At 39.9% G+C, this 22,745-nt stretch overlaps 2 protein-coding genes across 2 annotated transcripts in view; one reads left to right on the forward strand and one right to left on the reverse strand.

Moving 5' to 3' along the window:
- The window catches only part of klhl26 (kelch-like family member 26), a 150,479-nt gene that overhangs the window by 122,251 nt on the left and 5,483 nt on the right, over positions 1 to 22,745 (reverse strand). The gene's annotated exons all lie outside the window — the stretch shown is intronic.
- Positions 1 to 22,745, forward strand: part of LOC133616513 (homer protein homolog 3-like) — a 121,442-nt gene that overhangs the window by 86,259 nt on the left and 12,438 nt on the right. The window contains exons 8-10 of the mRNA XM_072914651.1: positions 2,228 to 2,384; positions 14,913 to 15,023; positions 18,828 to 18,908. Coding sequence (XP_072770752.1) covers positions 2,228 to 2,384; positions 14,913 to 15,023; positions 18,828 to 18,908 — 349 coding nt within the window. The remainder of the gene's footprint in view (positions 1 to 2,227; positions 2,385 to 14,912; positions 15,024 to 18,827; positions 18,909 to 22,745) is intronic.

The raw sequence follows: 22,745 nt of genomic DNA on the forward strand, positions 1-22,745 counted from the left end.
TAAGGGAGTGGCTCCACGCTGTGTATGAAGACACATAATTATCTTCTCGCTTGTCAGCTGGGAGACTAAAAATAAATTAGATATTAGCTGGAGGGGATGGCGGTTAGTGATCGGCATTGTGGAAGGCATTCATCTGCAATGGCTATCAAGTACTGTTTTCAAGAAAATCTGCCGATACTGATCGGTGACCGATTGATCAACATATCTCTAGTATAAGATGAAAATGTCTCTTCGGCTTAGCAGTAAGATGGAGACGTTTTTCCTCCAGTCGTAAGGAAGTGAGCATCATCAGGTTTGTCTAGGCCAGGGGTATCAAACGTGCGGCCCGAGGGCCGGATCAGGCCCGCGAACAGGTTTTATCCGGCTCGCGGGATGAGTTTACTAAGTATAAAAATTAACCTGAAATTTTTGAATGAAAGAAACAGCTGTTCTAAACAATGTTCCCTCTAAGGTGCGCGCCTGTGCAATTGCGCACTGCTCAAGCGTCCTCTGCGCACGGCAAATCTATGCCACGCACAAAATCAAAAAAAATAAATAAGCGCATAACAATTTTCGACACGACACGGACACGACAGAGAGAACAGTTTTCGTTGTCATTGTTCAAATATTGTAATGTCTGTCGAGACGCTTTGAGGACATGAATTCCATTGATCACTTTACTGAGCAAAACTCTTTGTCGGCCATAAACACATCACCAAAACATTAGTAAAAAAAATTATATCTAGCAAAACTGGTCATTCTCTGCAGTACAAACCAGACCAAAACCAACTTTGTTATATCAACAGCAGCTGCTCGCTCTTTCTCACTTGCGCCAACACATGCACATATGGCACTTAGCCAGTGATGCGTTTACAGCCACACAAAAAGTCGGACAACTCCAACACCACACATAAAGTGTAATTCCAGGTCGTTACACTATGATTTACCAATCAAATGTGTGCTTATTCTCGTGTTATTTATTAGGAATCTTAATTTATAAATATTAATCATGAAATGCTGTTAGTATATTAAATGAATACTAATAAAAATATTTTTTTTTACAAACAGGAAGTTGCAGGAATGTACACATGATCCCCTGCTTACATCTCATTGTGCAACATGTGAATGTTTTAAACTAAATGCAATGTCTAAAAGGGGTACAAATTATTTCCAAAGCAGTACCTCCACCCAGACAAACAATACAAGTACACAGTTCATGAAAAACAATATTTTTTGTTATTGTCATTGTAAGTGGGCCTAAACACTTATATTAGAAAATAACCTCATGGAAATGACTGCTGTCATTTGATTATAATAATAAGAGAATGTTGTCTGTCTATCTGTGTTGGCCCTGCGATGAGGTGGGACTTGTTCAGGGTGTACGCCGCCTTCCGCCCGAATGCAGCTGAGATATGCTCCAGCACCCCCCGCGACCTCGAAAGGGACAAGCGGTAGAAAATGGATGGATGGATGGAGATTTCACTTATTTAGTCAGGTTTGGGACAGGTGTGCTGCTGGTGTAGCCACAGTGTGCATGTCTGATGTTGCTCACATGGGCTCCACTGTATGCTCAGGGAGTCTTTGCGTTTGCTCACACACATGAAAAATTAGAGGGAACATTGGTTCTAAATGTGTCCACTGAATGTCGCAATAGCAATTCTTTGTATCTTTGTAGACGATGCTACATATGTACAAAATAAACCACATGATGTTAGTGCACCAGTCGAGGAACATGATCAAACTGCATAAATAACATCCTGTAATTTGATTTTGATATTGTTTTCTTATATTGATAGATTGAAAATGAACACCAATGAGCTGACTGATGAACATTATCACATAATTTATTCAGAAAATATAAATAACGACAAATATAGAATACTATTCACCACAACATGTAAGTGTAAAAAAAACCAAGAACATTATGATTTGTACATATTCAGAATGTGCTTGTTCTATTTTTAAACAAAGAGAACAATCTGCAGTTGTTTTTATTTTTAAATTATCGTGCTGTGATTTTACCAGTCCGGCCCACTTGGGAGTAGATTTTTCTCCATGTGGCCCCCCATCTAAAATGAGTTTGTCACCCCTGCTCTAGGCTGTGTCTGCAAACGACTGAGCGGACGATTTCTGATGTCAGCCGCAGGGTGTGCACTTAAACATGTGTGTGCTGATGTCCCCCCTCCCCCGAAATGTTTTCCAAATTTCAAAGTCAAGTCAAACAAGTGTTTTCATTTTCTTCCCCCAGGTCCATGTGTGAAATCAACTTGGAGGCAGAGCTCTTCACTCTACAAGACAGTAACGCCAAGCTGGTAGCAGCACTGCAAGAAGCCAACAGCAGCGTGGCGCAGTGGAAGCAGCAATTGGCTGAGTACCAGGAAGAGACCGATCGCCTTAGGGAGCAGGTGGGCAAACTACAAAACCTTATTTTCGCTTGATAACACATTTAGGGAGAGAGTATTTGGTATTCGTGCTGGTCATTTTTAAGGAACCTGCAAAGTCATTGAATATTTTTGTTTTTTATTATTGGGCACAGTACCATTAACACACTTGCATGGACAGCTAGACACAGCGCGGAAAAAAAGTATTGGACCCCCTGCTGACTCCTTTTCCTCACAATATTTATCAATCAATCAATCAATCAAAGTTTACTTATATAGCCCTAAATCACTAGTGTCTCAAAGAGCTGCACAAGCCACAATGACATCCTCGGCTCAGATCCCACATCAGGGCAAGAAAGAACTCGACCCAATGGGATGGCAATGAGAAACCTTGGAGGGGACCGCAGATGTGGGGACCCCTCCTTGGCGACCGGTGCAATGGACGTCGAGTGGATCTAGCAAAATATTGTGAGAGTCCAGTCCATAGTGGATCTAACTTACAGTATGTATGCAAGGTCCCACGATAATCACAAAAATAACATAATTTCTATTCCAATTTAGGTTTTTGATAATGAATATGAAAGAAGTGTTTATTTAAGGTGACTGAAGTGATGCAACAACTGGCCTTCAGCATAAACTCCTCACTAATTATGACACGCTGGCACTGCTTTTGGCCAAGTCCAGCTGAGGGTTATCGCCTAAATACACAAGCGCACACACATCAATGCGCACAATGCAGCAAAGTCAACCAGGTGGCTAGAAATGGAGCAGGCCCCCAGGGTTTGGTAGAGGGGAGGGGACGTGGGGGATGACACTCTATAGTGTCCAGCCTCTCTCCCATCTTTGCCCCACTTTAGGAACATGATAAATCACTGTAAGGCGCCAAGGAGAAAGGTTGACATTTTCCTTCATTGTGGGAGTGGGGGTGGGGCATAGTTTCTATATTTGTCATATGGCACACTGTTAAGTGATGGATTTATGCGATTTGTGGTTTATGTATATAAAACTATGCATGCAAATAAGATCATGCGTGCACTCACTGGCCGGACCATTAGGTACACCAGTACACTCTAACAAGATCCAATACACAAGCTTCATCAAAAAATCAGTTGTGCAGTTGTTTGTAATCACTAATCAGAAAGGTTCCTAAGTACAGAGATTACCATTCTAAGTGTAACCTTTATACTAGAAATTAGAGATGTCCGATAATGGCTTTTTTGCCGATATTCCGATATTGTCCAACTCTTAATTACCGATTACGATATCAACCGATACCCATATATACAGTCGTGGAATTAACACATTATTATGCCTAATTTTGTTGTGATGCCCCGCTGGATGCATTAAACAATGTAACAAGGTTTTCTAAGATAAATCAACTCAAGTTATGGAAAGAAATGCCAACATGGCACTGCCATATTTATTATTGAAGTCACAAAGTGCATTATTTTTTTTTAACATGCCTCAAAACAGCAGCTTGGAATTTGGGACATGCTCTCCCTGAGAGAGCATGAGGAGGTTGAGGTGGGCGGGGTTGGGGGGGCGAGGGGGTAGCGGGGGGTGTATATTGTAGCGTCTCGGAAGAGTTAGTGCTGCAAGGGGTTCTGGGTATTTGTTCTATTGTTTTTATGTTGTGTTACGGTGCGGATGTTCTCCCGAAATGTGTTTGTCATTCTTGTTTCGTGTGGGTTCACAGTGTGGTGCATATTTGTAACAGTGTTAAAGTTGTTTATACGGCCACCCTCAGTGGGACCTGTATGGCTGTTGACCAAGTATGCTTTGCATTCACTTGCGTGTGTGAAAAGCCGTAGGTATTATGTGATTGGGCCGGCACTCAAAGGCAGTGCCTTTAAGGTTTATTGGCGCTCTGTACTTCTCCCTACGTCCGTGTACCACTCCGTACAGCGGTGTTTCAAAAAGTCATGAATTTTACTTTTTGAAACCGATACCGATCATTTCCGATATTACATTTTCAAGAATTTATCGGCCAAGTCCGATAGTATCGGACATCTCTACTAGAAATTTAGAAATAGTATAAAATGTTATAGTTTGCATGCTAATGTTAGACTAATAATATTCAAATACATATTTTTTTCTAATTAATTCTAAAAAAGAATCAGTCAGCATACTATACTTACATGATGTTACCAAGTAAGGTAATCTATGACATTTAGGTTTGAAAGTACATAATATGCTACAATAATAACATAAATAGCATGCTATCATGGAAGCAGTTATCGTACTTGTGATATGGCGTCAAGTAATGAAATTCTTGATTTGTACCGGTAGGTTTAAAAGTACAAAATTAACTAAAATAATAGCAAAAAATGTGAGCATGCTGACATGAAAACAGTTATTATACCTACAAGATGGTGCCTAGTTATAAAAGCCATGATTTTAAGGTTTTAAATGTATAAAATTAGTTTAAATGCTAACATACAACATTGTCATGCTAACATGCAACATTGTCATGCTAACATGCAACATTGTCATGCTAACGTTAGTATACTAGCATGGGAATCGTTGGTATACTTGCAAGATGGCGCCAAGTATCACAATCCATAAATTTTAGGTTTCAACATACAAGAATTAGCTACGATGCTATTAAAAAACATTAGCATGCTAGCACCTGTCCAGATAGGAGGAAAGACCAAAAGTACCAAGGCAGTTTTATAATGTTCCTACGACATGTAATGTATATGTTAGTGTTTATATTAGGGGTGTAAGGGTATTGTAAATACTGCGGTATTACGGTTTCATAGTCTTTACAACAATGTCGTGACACATGACGGTATAAAACAAAAAACTTTTAGAGTGTAGTTTTGTTTCTGGCGCTTTAGCGTTGGACCGTTCTGAAAATAAACTACGTATCCCAGAATCCTCTGCGCAGCACAGGCCGACAAGGTGGAGGCGTGGAATGCTGTAAGCAAGAAGTGAAGTGTCTTCGTAGCAGATGAGAGGAATTGTTTGTTTTTTTACCATTCCTGAAAAAAATCATCAAAATCAATCCATAACTATTTGAGTTATGTTGCTAACAAACAGACAAACAAACCACGATGAAAACATAACCTCTTTGGCTGATGTACTGTAAGAAAAGTTTTCGTTCTGCAAAGCAGAACACTTTCGTGTTTCCAAGGCGACACAGAGCCAGCCGGTTATGTTATTCAGTTGCACTCAGGTGGAAGTCAGGATACGGACAAGTTGCCACCTCATAAACTGTCACCCAGAAAATAAATTTCAAGCCAGAGAAGCCAAACATCAGTTTGTGAGGTATTTACATCATTAAAAGTGAAATTGTTGGTTAACTTTTCTGAGAAACAGCATTTTCCAAACTGATATAAACATGTCCACTGTGGAGGACACTGCATATCACAGTGAAAGTTAAAAGACAATAAAGTGAACATTATTGTTTTACACTGGATGTTTACATTGTCACTTTGAAGACAATAATATAATATAATAATATTTTTTATAATAAATACGTTTGTTTTAATATTTGCTTGGAACAGAGGATGTCCTTGCACAGTATTTTGCACTTAAAAATGCATGTTAATAGTAGTGTACAGCTCTGGTAATGGGTACATTCGCACCCACCTGCACAACTACTACTACTTCAAAATGTAACAATCAAAATAAATATGACTTTTTTTTGTTTACTAGGGCATGCATATATAAAATGCATTAGTTGGACCATTTAAAATCAACGATAATAAAAAGGAGATGCTTGGAAATAGCATAAAAATGCCCCAAAAACTTGGAAAAACGCGATTCATAGCGTTACTTTTTGGTGTAACCATCATGAGCGTTCTGTTCAGGTATATTTCTTTTATATTTTGATAAATCATCATACATAGGTATTGATCAATCTTTAAGCTGTGTGTATTTGATTTCAGTTTGCTTTTGACATCTTATTTAGAATTGTAGTTGAAACTTTTACAACCTTGTGTTGCGCTCATGATGGTGTAACCAAACTAGATTATTTTGAATATTTATTCCCTTTTTTACATTTAGTATATTTAAATATACTGTGTTTTATGCTTATGTACTATACATATAATACAATAAAGTTCCATATAAAATTATGTTTCTCGCAGTACTTAAATTTTGCCTTTGAAAGTAACACTCCAATGTCCATTAGTGGAGCTATACCCAGTATCATTAGAAAATGTGAGTTTTATGTTTGTGTTAAATTACTGTAACTGTGTTTATCCTAAACATTCCTGGAACTTCATTTTACACACTATTGCATTTTTAAGTCTTTTTTTTTTTTGGACATATACCACAATAAAATTGTACCGTTGCCCTAATACCGTGATAATATTGTACCGTGTGATTTTGATGCCGTTACATTCCTAGTTTATATATGAGTAAAATTGCTAAAACTCTAATAGTTAGCATGCGAGCACCTACCAAGAGATCCATCCATCCATTTTCTACCGCGTGTCCCTCTCGGGGTCGCGGGGGGTGGCTGGAGCCTATAATCAATCTTTATATTGCTTGAAATGTAACGTTGTTTCTGAACAATCTTGTGTTTTTAATGCACATCCATGCATGAAGTTGGTAGACTTGTAGTTTATATTTAAGTCTATAAATTCACAGATAGGTAAACAGCAAGGAATATATATCCAACAAAAATCCCCAAAGGTTGCAAAAACAGCTCATTTGTGCTTACACCGGGGAGCTTGTTGGATGGCTGTTTTAAGCCGATTACTGCCAACGCGTGCAAGTAAACAAGTACACTGTCTTTAAAGAGACACAAGCAAATTCCCAGGAATATTAAAAAATCAGCTTTTGCATTCACTGTGCAGCCGTTGAACCATGTCGGATGACCGAGCAGACAGTCAACCATTAAGTTAAGTAACCACCGAGCTCAGTTTTTGCCTCCTTTTTCAGAATAGTCTGCTGGTTTTGTACAGTAATGTCACATGAGATGTTTCACTGCTGTGACCACTGCCAGCAGTACTCTAATGGTCTGTAGTGTGTAGTGACGTGTGCTGCTAAAGACTGTTTGTGTCCACTGAAATCTTTTTTTCTTTCAGCTGTTTGTGCATAATGCCATAGTTGCTTGTAGTTACGTGTATTGGGGGGCAGGTTGGTGGAGACACCTATGTTTTCTCCGGGATGGATTGATCATTATCAATTATAATATTCATAATATATTTTTAATTGTTATTCTGTTTTAGTGTGCAATTTATATGACTGCACAAACAGATGAGGGTCTTGAAAAGCGCTACATAAATCTAATCCATTAATATTATGATTATTATTATTATTATTATTATTATTATTAGATGCTCTCAATCAACTCCCATCCTATTTGAAGCAGCTATTGGCTTTCCTAGAAGGCGCTAGAAGTCATGCTAAATGACACATTCGTATAATTCGCTTAAATGGCCATGCATGTAATTTTAATAATTTTGTGGAACAGACAAAAAGTACTGTACTTTACGGAGGGTAGAGTGCACCGGTTTATGAGCTTCACCCATTAAATTTTAGAAGAAAAAAATATTTTCCATATATGAGCCACACTGGACTATAAGCTGCAGATACGTTGTGAAATTAGTTATTTACAATGAGTTATTTACACAAAAATATTTTGTAAATGTTTATTTACATACCTTAATTGTTTCCAAACAGTGCCTGTAAAACGGCTGGTCATGGACCCACTGGCTGTGAAAGCTAGCTCTCCAATAAGACAAACAGACTCAATAACTCCACAGGGACATTTTGGTGAATTTACTGAAGAATTTGTAAAACTGAAACAATACTTAAAGAATGCCATTGTAAGTTAATAATACTAACACGGACACTCGTGAATGCGTTAGCATAATGGTAAAATGGGTTATACTTGTATCGCGCTTTTCTACCTTCAAGGTACTCAAAGCGCGACCCATCAGGAGCAAGGGTGAACAACGGACGTGACTAGGATGGTAGAAGCTGGGGATTGAACCAGGAACCCTCAGGATGCTGGCACGGCCACTCTCCCAACTGCGCCACGCCGTCCCTTAATAGCTAGATCATAGCTAATGCTAACGACGCTAGCTTCATTACGTTGCGATAGCACGCACAAATATGCATTAAAACACTCGTACAGACATCACACATGGGACGGTTTAGTAATTATGAACTGTTTGTTATATTTTAGAAACCCTGCCTGGAGCGATGAATGAAAAATGTATACGAGTAGAAACACACCTGCAGTGAGCGAACGTCATTCCCCAATCTAAACTTATATGCACACATTACTATCTAAAGAACTAAGGTACAGTTTTCACATTGAACACAAAGGCTGTGCTGTCTTTGCACAAAGTTTTCGATATAAACTCAATACTGTCTAGTTAAAACAGAGACACGGACTCTGTTCAACGGGAAGTTAAAAGAACTGATCACGCAATTTAAAAACATTCAAAAACGTTTACAAAATAAAATGGAGGAAGATAAAAATATTTAAACACACAAAAATAATATGCCAGAACAAAATTTTATGTTTTCTCTGCCAAGAAAGTATATTGTGTGTCTATTTATTTTAGTTATTAAAAGAAATACACATTTTCGCAAGTGGATAATTACTTTTTGAGCACACTAAACAGTACCACAACAATAATAACTCTGATAATTTTGGTCATTCATCCATCCATCCATCCATCTTTTTCCGCTTATCCGAGGTCGGGTCGTGGGGGCAGCAGCCTAAGCAGGGAAGCCCATACTTTCCTCTCCCCAGCCACTTCGTCCAGCTCTTCCCGGGGGATCCCGAGGCGTTCCCAGGCCAGCCGGGAGACATAGTTTACCCAACGTGTCCTTGGTCTTCCCCGTGGCCTCCTACCAGTCGGATGTGCCCTAAACACCTCCCTAGGGAGGCCTTCGGGTGACATCCTGACCAGATGCCCGAACCACCTCATCTGGCTCCTCTCGATGTGGAAGAGCAGGGGCTTTACTTTGAGCTCGGTCCGGATGGCAGAGCTTCTCACCCTATCTCTAAGGGAGAGCCCCGCCACCCGGCGGAGGAAACTCATTTCGGCCGCTTGTACCCGACATCTTGTCCTTTCGGTCATAACCCATAGCTCATGACCATAGGTGAGGATGGGAACGTAGATCGACCGGTAAATTGAGAGCTTTGCCATCCGGCTCAGCTCCTTCTTCACCACAACGGATCGATACAGCGTCCGCATTACTGAAGACGCCACACCGATTCGCCTGTCGATCTCATGATCCACTCTTCCCTCACTCGTGAACAAGGCTCCGAGGTACTTGAACTCCTCCACTTGGGGCAGGGTCTCCTCCCCAACCCGGAGATGGCACTCCACACTTTTCCGGGCGAGAACCATGTACTCGGACTTGGAGGTGCTGATTCTCATCCCGGTCGCTTCACACTGTGCTGCGAACCGATCCAGTGAGAGCTGAAGATCCTGGCCAGATGAAGCCATCAGGACCACATCATCTGCAAAATGCAGAGACCTAATCCTGCAGCCACCAAACCAGATCCCCTCAACACCTTGACTGCGCCTAGAAATTCTGTCCATAAAAGTTATGAACAAAATCGGTGACAAAGGGCAGCCTTGGCTGAGTCCAACCCTCACTGGAAACGTGTCCGACTTACTGCCGGCAATGCGGACCAAGCTCTGCCACTGATCGTACAGGGAGCGGACTGCCACAATCAGACAGTCCGATACCCCATACTCTCTGAGCACTCCCCACAGGACTTCCCGAGTCCGACTATATCCAGCCGGAACTTCTCCACCTCGCGCACTAGCTCAGGCTCCTTCCCCCCCCCCAGCGAGGTGACATTCCACGTCCCAAGAGCTAGCTTATGTAGCCGAGGATCGGATCGCCAAGTGCCCTGCCTTTGGCTTTTGCCCAGCTCACAACGCACCCGACCTCGAGGGCCCCTCCCATGAGTGGTGAGCCCATTGGAGGGGGGACCCACGTTGCCTCTTCGGGCTGTGCCCGGCCGGGCCCCATGGGGACAGGCCCGGCCACCAGGCGCTTGCCATCGTGCCCACACTCCGGGCCTGGCTCCAGAGGGGGGCCCCGGTGACCCGCGTCCGGGCGAGGGAAATCAAAGTCTCTGTTTTTTGCATTTCCATAGAGGTCTTTGAGGTCTTCGAGCTGTTCTTTGTCTGATCCGTCACCTAGGACCTGTTTGTCTTGGGAGACCCTACCAGGGGGCATGGGAGCCCCCGGACAACATAGCTCCTAGGATCATTGGGACAAGGTGGCAGCTCAGAGAGGAGTAATTTTTTTTATTTTTTGGGGTCAAAATATCTTTATTTAGCCATTTTATTTATTATTTTTGGTTGTGTATATTTGAGGATCCCCTACGACTCCTGAACAAAGACAGTACCTATTTTATTGATTTTTGACAGAGTATACTTTATTTGTATTTATTTTTTTGTTTGTTTTATTTAACTTGATATTTAAACCTTTACATTACAATTACATTGTTAAAATATATGAGAAATACAAGTTTATTGCATTAGAAAGGGTATACTGTGGGAGTCGAGATAATGAGGCAAGAGACTAATAGTTCTGAGCCGGTGAGTTTATTATCAGACTTCCTTGAACAACCACTTTCCCCCGGAAATATCTCCCCATATATGTGGTCCCATACGGCCTATCCACCAATCCCCAATCTGGTGATTAGAACTAGGCCTAGGCCGATAAAAAATAATTATTGCTGATAAAGGATATTATTGCCATTATTTTTATGAGACCAATTTAACCATTGATGTAATGATAATACATAATAATAATGCATGTACCGTATTTTTCGAACTATAAGTCGCAGTTTTTTCATAGTTGGGGTGCGACTTATACTCAGGAGCGACTTATGTGTGAAATTATTAACACATTACCGTAAAATATGAAATAATATTATTTAGCTCATTCACGTAAGAGACTAGACGTATAAGATTTCATAGGATTTAGCGATTAGGAGTGAGAGATTGTTTGGTAAACGTATAGCATGTTCTATATGTTATAGTTATTTGAATGACTCTTACCATAATATGTTACGTTAACATACCAGGCACGTTCTCAGTTGGTTATTTATGCCTCATATCACGTACACTTATTCAGCCTGTTGTTCACTATTCTTTATTTATTTTAAATTGCCTTTCAAATGTCTATTCTTGGTGTTGGGTTTTATCAAATAAATTTCCCCAAAAAATGCAACTTATACTCCAGTGCGACTTATGTATGTTTTTTTCCTTCTTTATTATGCATTTTCGGCCGGTGCGACTTATACTCCGGAGCGACTTATACTCCGAAAAATACGGTATATCCTTTCAAATGCAATAAATGTTATTTCTTGTGTATTTTAACATTGTAATTGGAATGAAAACGTTTCAATCTCCACGTTAAATAAAACAAATAATAATAACATAGCGATTTATCGACGCTGGAAAACTTTCCGACTTTAATTTTCATTTATCGTCTGTTAATTGACTTATCGATTATCGGCCCAGGCCTAACTACCAAATGTAGTGCCCTGTTAAACACCCCGAAACACCAGATTTGGCACAAATAAAAAACTCACTTCAAAGAGAAAAAACAAACCAAAGAAACCCCACAGAAACCACTAAATCAGGCCTTTCTCGGTGGTCTAATAGGACGCCCATAGCGGCTAATCCGCAATGGTCACAGACATTGTCGCTCTTGGGGGCCGACCTCGACGGCGGCGAGCCTGGGCCGGAACAGCGGGAAATCCAGACTGTATGTCAAATGAGGGAACAGGGTCCAGAACAGCAGGAGGCCGGCGCCGATGAGGTGGGAGTGCAGATGGGCAGGCTTTATCCAATCGACTCATGCCGACTGCCAAAGTCTATGACAAAGTTTTTGAGCCCTGTCTTCACCACCTGAAAGGGGACGTCGTAAGGAAGCTGGAGTGGGGAGCAATGACTATTCTGAAGGAGGAACACAAACTTTGCCGCAAGGTTGGTTCTTGGGCATATGGAAACGGGGCAAACAGTGGTGCATGGGGACAGGCACCACTGCCTTGATGGCCCTTGAAGCGAGATCATGGGCAGGAAATGCGAATGCTGGTCCCATGGGCGGTGCCCAGCAGGGGCCTGTGGCAGTCCTCCAGCCACCGGCGGCCCGATAAGCTGTAGGTAACAAGCCGCAGCTTCTCCGCTCTACCCGTGCTCACTGCTGCCACTGAGCATCGGCCCTGGGGGGCATGCACCTTGGTCCCAAAACGGCGGTGGTAGAAGCAAAACTCTGCCTCCCTGCGGCGACGGTCCGACACTGCAGCCACAGCGCCAGCATCGAGCTCCTACGGTGCCTTCCAGGCAAGTGCGGGGAGCAGGCTTAAACGTTGTACTGGCAAGCGGCCAGAAGAATCCTTTCTGCATCCTTAGTTAAACAACAGTAGGCCCTTGTGGCGACTAGCGGCGAGTTGGCCAGTGCCGTGCGTACCGGAGGCGGAAGCTGACTGAAAAACAGCTGCACAAACAGAAACGATGCCCCGTAACAGAGTAAAGCGAGCATTTTTTCCATTAGGTAGGCTTGCTGTCCCCCAGGCCGTTGAGAGACAGGAGGCGATCAGCTCGCTCTGGTACGGCCTCAGCAATAAAGTCTTAACGCACCGTGTTTGTCTGCAGCCGGAGGATTCCTCTGCACGGCCCTAACTCGCTACGTAGTCTAAGCGTCCAGAGCAGAGACAAAATGGTAGTACCGTGTCTCATCCGTCGTAATCCCTCAAAGCCAAAACTGGGCTTCCAAATGCTGCAACCAGGACTCGGGATCGTGTTGCCAGAAGTCTGGAAGTTTCACTGGAACAGCAAACTCAGCAGGAGCCGCTACTAGCTGTTGTAATAGAGCTGAGCCATCAGAGATAACAGGACTAGCAGCGTTAAAGATGTCCAATAAACGTCAGGGTCACCATTGTGGGAGTCGAGATAATGAGGCGAGAGAGCAGTAGTTCTGAGCCGTTGAGTTTATTATCAGACTTCCTTGAACAACCACTTTAATCCGTAAGTGTCTCCCCTTATGTGTGGTCACACACAGCCTGTCCACCAATCCTCAATCTGGTGATGAGAACACTTTAGGCCCCGCTACAATACTTGCATTATTATTATGTATTATCATTACATCAGTGGTTAATTTGCAATAATTTGTAAGTCAATATATAGTCGAGCAAATTTTGTCGATGAGAGAACACAGTAGGACAGATTTGACAGGGAACGCCCACATTTAAGTGACGCTCCAATCAAAGCGCACATCTAAGATGAAGGCGCGCACTGACAGACTTAAGTCGAGGGGGAAAATGCAGCGCTGCCAGAGTCCGCGCAATTGCGCACTTTTAAAAAAAAAAATTTACGCACATGAAGGAATAGGGACCAGGTGCTTATGATATGTGTTAAAAAGCGGAGTGAGGATGCATACCGCCACCTATTTTACAAAGTAGTAATGACAAGCTACACTCATAGACAGTCCTTTTATAATGTGTTTATGAGCAAGTGCAAAAAGGTAGTACCAAATCTATTTGTGGCGGTGCAAATGTATTTTCAGTGGAACCCCGATTTATGAACCCCTTTATATGCAAACTTTTCAATGTACACACTTTTAGATCGCGCCAAATATGCCTCTGTTTGCAAACTATGTCTCTGTAGACGAACGCTACATTCAGGCGCCTACAGGCAAGAAAGGAGGGCGAAACATTGTTGGGGAGGCTGAGCCTTCCACTTGCTGTGTAGGAGAATCCACATATCAACACACCGGCATGGGTGCCCTTTCTTTGTTTTTTTGCCTTTTGACAAGTCCGTTTTTCTAACTCAATAAGAGCTTGAAAAAGTCAACATACCAGCGTTGTTGTTTTGACATTTTCATTACATAGAAATCCATCCACAATTCATTACCTCCTTGCTAAGTTGGTTTGATATACACTACTGTATATCACTTTATATTGTGTTCAAAGTGTCCAAACCTTCACTAAAAAAGTGACTTTTGTCGAGGCTGGAACCCATTATTCATATTTACATTGTTTCTTAAGGGCAACTCTGATTTACTATACAAACTTTTGTATTTAGGAACCATGTTCAAGAACAAATTAAGTCCGTAAACCGAGGTTCCACTGTATTGCGGTTTGCCAAAATAAAATTATCCACGGGAATTTTTACTTTCAATTTCAAACCAAGTGCCACCCTGCACATATGAATAAGAAATAAAGTGAGGACACAGTTACAAAATTATTGTGAAGCTTATTGATCATAAGTCTGGTTTCATTGCACCTTTTTTTGCAAGTTTAAAACGCAGCGTCTGTGTGGCTGAGTCATCATTCTGTGCCTGCATAGGTCGTGGATGCGAGGTTGTGGACTTGTTATAGTTTTTCCACCTCAAAAGGTGACCCTTAGCTGGGGAAGACAAATGATCTAGCCCACTTAATTAAGTCATCATTAGGTTCAGATTTCTGCTGATTGGACACTCCATTAAGCATCCTAAAGTGCTTGTATTGATATTGTAAACACTCTGTACATTGTGCAACATGTCAGTAATGAAAGTAAAAGAGAATGTATTTGTTCTTCTCCGAAGTATTGACGTTTTGTGTTCTAGGTGGCAGAGTTGGAGGCACAGCTTGGCCATCCCGCTGCTGCTCACGCTGATAGCGAGGAGCTCAGCCGCTCACTGGAAGAGCTGGAAACCCTGCTGAGCATCAAGGAGCAGGTATAAGATACAAAATCCCCCCAGTAGCAACTATAGCTGCTCTTAATTGGAATTTAAATGGTGGAAGTTCCAGCTAAATAGCATTATTGTAGTAGTTGATTCAGTTAAGCTGTGCTTTTGTGTCTGGTTACTAAACACAACAAAATGAAGTCCGGAGATAATGAAAGATTTACATACGCATGTTGAAAAACCTTGTTTCAATCATGTGACTGATTCTATAATATTAATGAGCAGACCGACAACCACATTGGAATATTTGACTTGAACGTCTATTTAAAAAAAGGTTTTGTTTACTGGATGCAAATTAAAAAGAATAAGCATCCCGGGAAATGGAAAGGTTTATAACTATAAAAATGTTATTACAGGAAAAAAGTAACAATATGAGACATAAAAACAGAAGAGGCTTCTTTAGGGGCTTTTTTAAGAGACAGACCTGTCTTATATTTATTACAGAATCACATTTTATGTTTGTTTAGACTTCTATGAAACAAAGTCGACAGAAAAGGTGATTTCAGTCTGTGTTGTTCTTTCTCCCAAGTGTCAAATTAAAGTACTTGTGATGATGCATATTGAGGCACTAAAACATTTCATTATTTTCACCAACCCTCAGTTTAATGCTAGGGTGCGCTTATTCTTGCAATATTTACGACTTTAATCGTGTTAGATTAAAATGTATTTTATCTCTCTATTAATTCTCGCAAAATAGTTTTGTCCCATAATTATTATTGTATCACTCTGCCTTTATTTATTAGATTTTTTACTTTATTATGGTATCACAGTAGTCAGCGGAAAAAAATCACAAATAATGGATGCAACTATGAAAATGCCTTTTTTTGACACGTTAAGTTCTACAACTGATCAATTCAACTGGTGGCTTGCGGGCCACATCTGGCACGCCAAAGCTTTTCATTTGGCCCGCTGAACAACCAAATAGGCTTGATGAAACCATTCAAAACAGGGTTGCTCATGTATGCAATACTCTCACCACCCTGCAGGGGGACATAGCAAGCATATGTGTTACAGTGAAGCAGCGGTGGGTGAGTAGAAGAAGATGGCACTATTGACCCTGAACATTTTTTTTTATAAATCTCGAAAATCAGACTTTTAACGGCGACTGGACAACAAAGTATGAATGTATTGAAATTGCTGACTTTGGGATGTATTTTGTATTCGTGGTTGTGTTGTTTTTGGCTGTTTAACTCTGGCGATCAAAACTGGTTAAATACATGCAGCGCTGAATTTGACCAGCAGAGAGCGATACAGCTATACCTTAGGTTTAATTGTGTTAAACCACGTGTGTGCAATGTTTGCTGTGTGTATTAACACTAAACTTTCTATTTTATTTATGTAAAATACACAATGGACTTTATACGTTTGTAATGTTTATATTTTCATTCTTATAAACCTAACTAAAGGAAGACATATAAAGAAATACAACTGAGAAATAAAAATAATTCAAAAGAAGAAACATCAATCAACATAGCTTCTGTTTCTTCATGCTGTTAACTATCTGTCGAGATGCACACACTGGAAATGAGTGGCAAGGGCAGAATAATGAATCTATTGACAGTGCAGTGTGAAAGCTGATGTGTTTAAAGGAATATAACCCGCAAAGGCACTTTCTAAAGAAACATTTAAATGTTTTTGTCCGGCCCCTGAGACCTCAGACTCTTAATACTGCGGCTCTCTTCATTATGTTCAAAAATATGCCTCATACAATTATTAAAAGTGTTTGAAATTATAAACAGTTTAGGTCTTCACCACTAATGAATGCTAATGAAAGACAATCGATGGAACAGATAGAATCTGAGTTACGGTCTAGCCCAGGGGTCTCAAACTCTTGGCCCGCAATTTAGTGTAATTGCGGCTCGCCCACACTGGGTGGCTAATCATAAAATATACTATGGCAATTGGCAATATCGAATCACACTAGAAAGAACACTAACTACAATAGCCGGGCAGACACAAAAATGACAGCACAACAAACACAAAGATCAACTTCCTGTAAGCAGGCAGAAGTGTCTCTGACCATTTCCTGGGAAACTTATCAGTGTCAAAAGATAAAACAATCACACTTATGACGTAAGACCCACCATAGCTCAGGGCCGCTGGTAGAAGTAGTAAACTAATTTAGTCACAAAGTTAAAATGTGATACTGCGTGGCGCAGTGGAAGAGTGGCCGTGCGCAACCCGAGGGTCACTGGTTCAATCCCCACCTAGTACCAACCTCGTCATGTCCGTTGTGTCCTGAGCAAGACACTTCACCCTTGCTCCCGATGGGTGCTGGTTAGCGCCTTGCATGGCAGCTCCCTCCATCAGTGTGTGAATGGGTAAATGTGGAAGTAGTGTCAAAGCGCTTTGAGTACCTTGAAGGTAGAAAAGCGCTATACAAGTACAACCCATTTATCATTTATCATTTATTTCTTAGTATCTTAAGTATCGAGTATTATTATCAATGGAGGACGAGACTAAACATGTAACACACCGAGAGCAAGCCAGAATTAGGCATGCTAATAGCTTAGCTAACCGTTAAATTAGCTTTAAACAACAGAAGAAATAAGTGCTTAGTAAATTTTAAAAAGTGTAGATTTAACCACATTACAAAAGAAAGTAAGCAGCTATTAACAGGAAATTACCAAGTAGATTAATAAATATAGATAACCTGAATTGTTTCTTAAGTATCTTAAGTATCACGTATTATTATCAATGGAGGACGAGACTAAACATGTAAAACACAGAGAGCAAGCCAGAATTAGGCATGCTAATAGCTTAGCTAACCGCTAAGTTAGCTTTAAACAACAGAAGAAATAAGTGCTTAGTAAGGTTTAAAAAGTGTAGATTTAACCACATTACAAAAGAAAGTAAGCAGCTATTAACAGGAAATTACCAAGAAGATTAATAAATAGAGATAAACCGATTTGTTGGCCGGGACATTATTGGCGCAGATATTTGGCATTTTGACATAGATCGTATCGGCTCTTTTTATTAGTATCGGTCTATTTTACAATATAACTACATCAACAGATACAATATGTACAAATATGATACCAGTATTTAGTATTGAAAACAATAAATAATTAGAAAAGTAAATAGTTATAACCACTACAAAAGCACCAGCCCGTTGAGAAAAGTTTTCTTTTGTTTTCACTGCAGCGCTCAGAGGCCACACTCCTTCTTCCTTTTCTCTTCTCCGTGCAGTGTTGGTCGCTTTCAATACATCTCTTCTGCTTAGCTTTCGAAACGTCCATTTTTTGCTGGGAAATCCAGATTTTGTCCTTCTTATCCCAGCGCCTTAACGGTTCGGTTTTGTTTTTTTCGCTACTGCAAGATGTACCTTCGTCCGCAACACTCGGAGCAAAGCCTTGCGATGTTTACATATCTGTTCCCTGGAACTGCTGCACTCTTTAATACTGAACAAAATCTAACATGTCATTTGGGATCAGATAAATCCTCAAAGAACGAAGGAAGTGGAAGTATATAATAACGATTTGCTATTTCAAAAGCTTTGCCAGAGACAAAACTAATTTGCAGAATTTTCCTTAAAGCCATCTGTTTGCTCATAGCAGAAGGAGTGAAACGCCACCTAGAGGCTGTGGTATATAGTTAACATTACCATGTCAAACAAGGTCTACTTTACTTTTTGATTTATGCAAGGTCATGTTGGAAAGTGTTCCTTGGAACTGTGCTGACTGGGCTACTTTTATTCCTTACTACTCCGAGCACAACAATTTGGCGTAAAAAGACAGCAAGGTTAACAACAACAGTGATTGGGTATCCCTCTGTGACAAGGTGGTGTGTTTTCAGGAGATACACAGTCTACAGAGCAAGACAACAGACGTGGGGCAGCTGGAGAGGGAGAGAGAAGAGGCTATTCACAGACTCAAGGTAGATTTTCTTTTCTTTTGTCTGCTTTTGTTAGAATGCACTCAACAGGGCTCGCTTTTGCTTCCCAAGTTTACTCTTTTTCCCAGAGTGCATTCATAAAGGATTTTGACTTAGCCTTTTTTTTACTTTGCTGCAGGAAAGTTTTCATTAATGGTCACTACTATCACTCCACTTCTTCAAGAGGCTTCTTAAAAAGCAATCCTGCTGGAAAAAGTGACACTATGGTAGTAATCGTACCAAAAACACAGCCACATTATCAAAATGTTGAAAAGCCGTCATTGCCATGGTGACACTAAATCCTAAGTGTCCTGTAATATTGGTGGACCAGCCAGTACACCTCTCATAATGTGTGCACTCCAGGGTTGGGTGATACTGCAAACTCTGGTGTTGATACAATCCTATGCAAACACAGAGCGAGTTTTGCAGATAACCATGCTGAATTCAATGACATTTTTCAAGTCATTGAAGGATTTTGTTATTTTAATTGTTGTGATTATGATAAGAATTTTAAAACAAAAACACATTTTATATACCGATTTATACATATCTGATATCATTATCAGCCCAAAAAATACTATGATTCAATATATAATTTTCATGCCAATGATCGGTTGACCGATATAATCAGAAATCCTTAAAACATTTTTATCAACAATACCATGTTTGAACGATATCTAATGTCTCTTGCCACAATGCGCTTTGAATATTTTACCACATCGCTGATATTTATTTATTTATTTTTTTAAATAGCTAAATAAACTAAACAGATCAATATTACAATAATATTTATAGTAATGTAATAGTATTTTGCTTGGCTTAGCTGCAGGCAGCATCACTATATAGCATGGGTGTCAAACTCTGGCCCGCCGTGTAATTTCATTTGGCCCTTGAGGCGATATCAAATTAACATTAGAGCTGGCCCGCCGGTATTATACAGCGGCTGTGCCACTGTAACACCGCATTCAGCGCTAATACTCATACTTGCCAACCCTCCCGATTTTCCCGGGAGACTCCCGAATTTCAGTGCCCCTCCCGAAAATCTCCCGGGGCAACCTTTCTCCCGAATTTCCCCCGGTCAACATTATTGGGGGCGTGACTTAAAGGCACTGCCTTCAACGTCTTCTACAATCTGTCGTCACATCAGCTTTTCCTCCATACAAACAATATCAATCATGTAATATGTGGCCCAGCCACATATTACATGCAGCTTTTACACACACATAACTGAATGCAAAGCATACTTGATCAACAGCCATACAGGTCACACTGAGGGTGGCCGTATAAACAACTTTAACACTGTTACAAATATGTGCCACACTGTGAACCCACACCAAACAAGAATGACAAACACATTTCGGTAGAACATCCGCACCGTAACACAACATAAACACAACTTAAAAAATACCCAGAACCCCTTGCAGCACTAACTCTTCCGGGACGCTACAATATACACCCTCCGCTACCACCAAACCCCGCCCACGCCCACCAAGTTAATGTTGATATTTACTTCAGAAGGCTGCAAATAGAAAAGAGGCATACCATTTTTTATTTAAATTTTATTTAATATACCATTGATCTTTTTTCGGTTGTTTTTTTAAAGTTGATTTCGCACTATTAAGTTATATAAGCGTTGCTTGTTCCATATTTAGTGTTAAAGCAAATCAGTGTAGCAAACTGAGCAATAATTAACGTTTTATTCATGCACTTTCTCTTGCTACTTCAAGGCTTGAATGTTTGATTCATTCATTATTGTTATTTTATTTTCAAATGTATTATTAGCCTGTGGAAAAAGTTTATTTTGATATTTGCCTCGGAAGGCTGCAAATAGAAAAGAGGCATTAAATTTTTATTTAAATGTTATTTGATATGCCATTGATATTTTTGAATTATTATTATTTGAAACTCGATTGTGCATGTCACTATAAAGTTATATAAGCCTTGCTTGTTCAATATTCAATGCAAAACTTGTTTGGGTCCCTATTAAAAGGTTAATTTGTTCAACCTTGGCCCGCGGCTTTGTTCAGTTTTAAATTTTGGCCCACTCTGTATTTGAGTTTGACACTCCTGCTATATAGGATGAAAGAAGTGTAAAGGTGATTAAAGGGTGTTATGTTATCTAAAGGGCTCTCATAATGTTATTTAGGTCGTAAACAGGTTTGTTATGCTCTATCTATGAAAATATTAAATTTATAATGACCGTATTGTCTGAACTATGAGCTGCACCCACTAAATTTTAGAAGAAAAATGTTGTTTTCATATATTAGCCGCACCGTACTATAAGCCGCAAATATATACTGCTACGTTGTGAAATTAGATACTTACATAGAAAGATTATGTGAATGTTTATTTACATACCTTAAATGTTTCCGAAACGGTGTCTGTAACACGGCAGTAAAACGACTGATAAAACCCCCTCGAAAAGTCACTGATGTGTTTATTTATCCTTTGAGATCAATACGTTTTTCTCCTTTTGTAATAACATTGAAGATTTTTTCAGGATTCTTCTTCTTTGTACTTTGTAAACACTTTGAGTTTGAACAGTTTCTTAGAGTGGACCATTTTAGTACATGGTTTGATTTATTTGCTTAATGTACTCCATAAATTAGCTGTTAGCGAAGAAAAATCCATAGATTAGCCGCACCTTTGTATAAACCGGAGGGTTCAAAGCTTGGGAAAAAAGTAGCGGCTTAAAGTCCAGAAAATAAGGTAATGATTCTTGCATTGCAGGAATTAATTTATCACGGCCATGTCCAGAACCAAATAACAGCTATAAACAAGGGACAACTGTATTACAAGATAAGACAATGTAACAATATTAACGAAATTACATGCACGTATGTGTGTGTATATGTATGTATATATATATATATATATATATATATATATATATATATATATATATACATATATTACGCACACACACACACACACACACACACACACACACACACACACATATATATATCCATCCAGTTGCTACCGCTTGTTCCTTTCAGGGTCGTGGAAACTGAAAATATACTGTATTTTATTCCCTTCAACTGACCGTGAATTTTCATCATTATGTACAACTGTTTGAGTAAAACAGGTAAACAAAAACAAAAATGATTGGCTTTCATTTGAATCCTTCAGTTTTTGGCCCCAAAGCCATTCTGTGTCCCAAAACTTACCAACAATATCAACAATGTAACAATGGCACACATATTTCAGAAAGTAAACTTTGAAAACAACTTCAAAAATCTCCTCACGTTAGTATTGATCCATTACTGATACCACCCTTGCATTCGATATTTGGATCGGTCTGGCCACCTCTGTTACACATATTTCCCTTTATTACAGTTACAGTTCACACTTGATTATGTTAGAATTACATACATACTGTCATAAAAATGAAAAAAAAAATGCATGTTTATCTTTGATTGTTTGAGTTTTGCCTCTGTGGCTCAAAAGTAAATCACATTTCTCATCTTTAGAGCTATTAAACAACTTACAACTTATTCAGTCATGTTTGTATTTGCTAAATAGTAGTGTCCTCTGCTGGCACAAGTGGGAATTGTCACATGCTGTCACATTTAATTTCATATAATTATTTGCCCCAATTATTACAGGAGTATTTATTTTTCAAAACCAAAGAACAAACCCATCATACATGCGATATTAAATGTACTTTGATACAGTTACTAAAAATAGAGGGACCAGTTTAGAAGACTGAGAGACTTCAAGGACAAAACAAATTGTACCACTTTCCATGTCAATGAGAGAAATATACCCGATGCATTTAGGTACGGATGTTTAACCTTTACTGTCTTTGTGCTTATTTCATTATCATATTCATTGATG

The sequence above is a fragment of the Nerophis lumbriciformis genome, linkage group LG14, assembly GCF_033978685.3.
Source record: "Nerophis lumbriciformis linkage group LG14, RoL_Nlum_v2.1, whole genome shotgun sequence".
In the NCBI taxonomy this organism is placed as follows: domain Eukaryota; kingdom Metazoa; phylum Chordata; class Actinopteri; order Syngnathiformes; family Syngnathidae; genus Nerophis; species Nerophis lumbriciformis.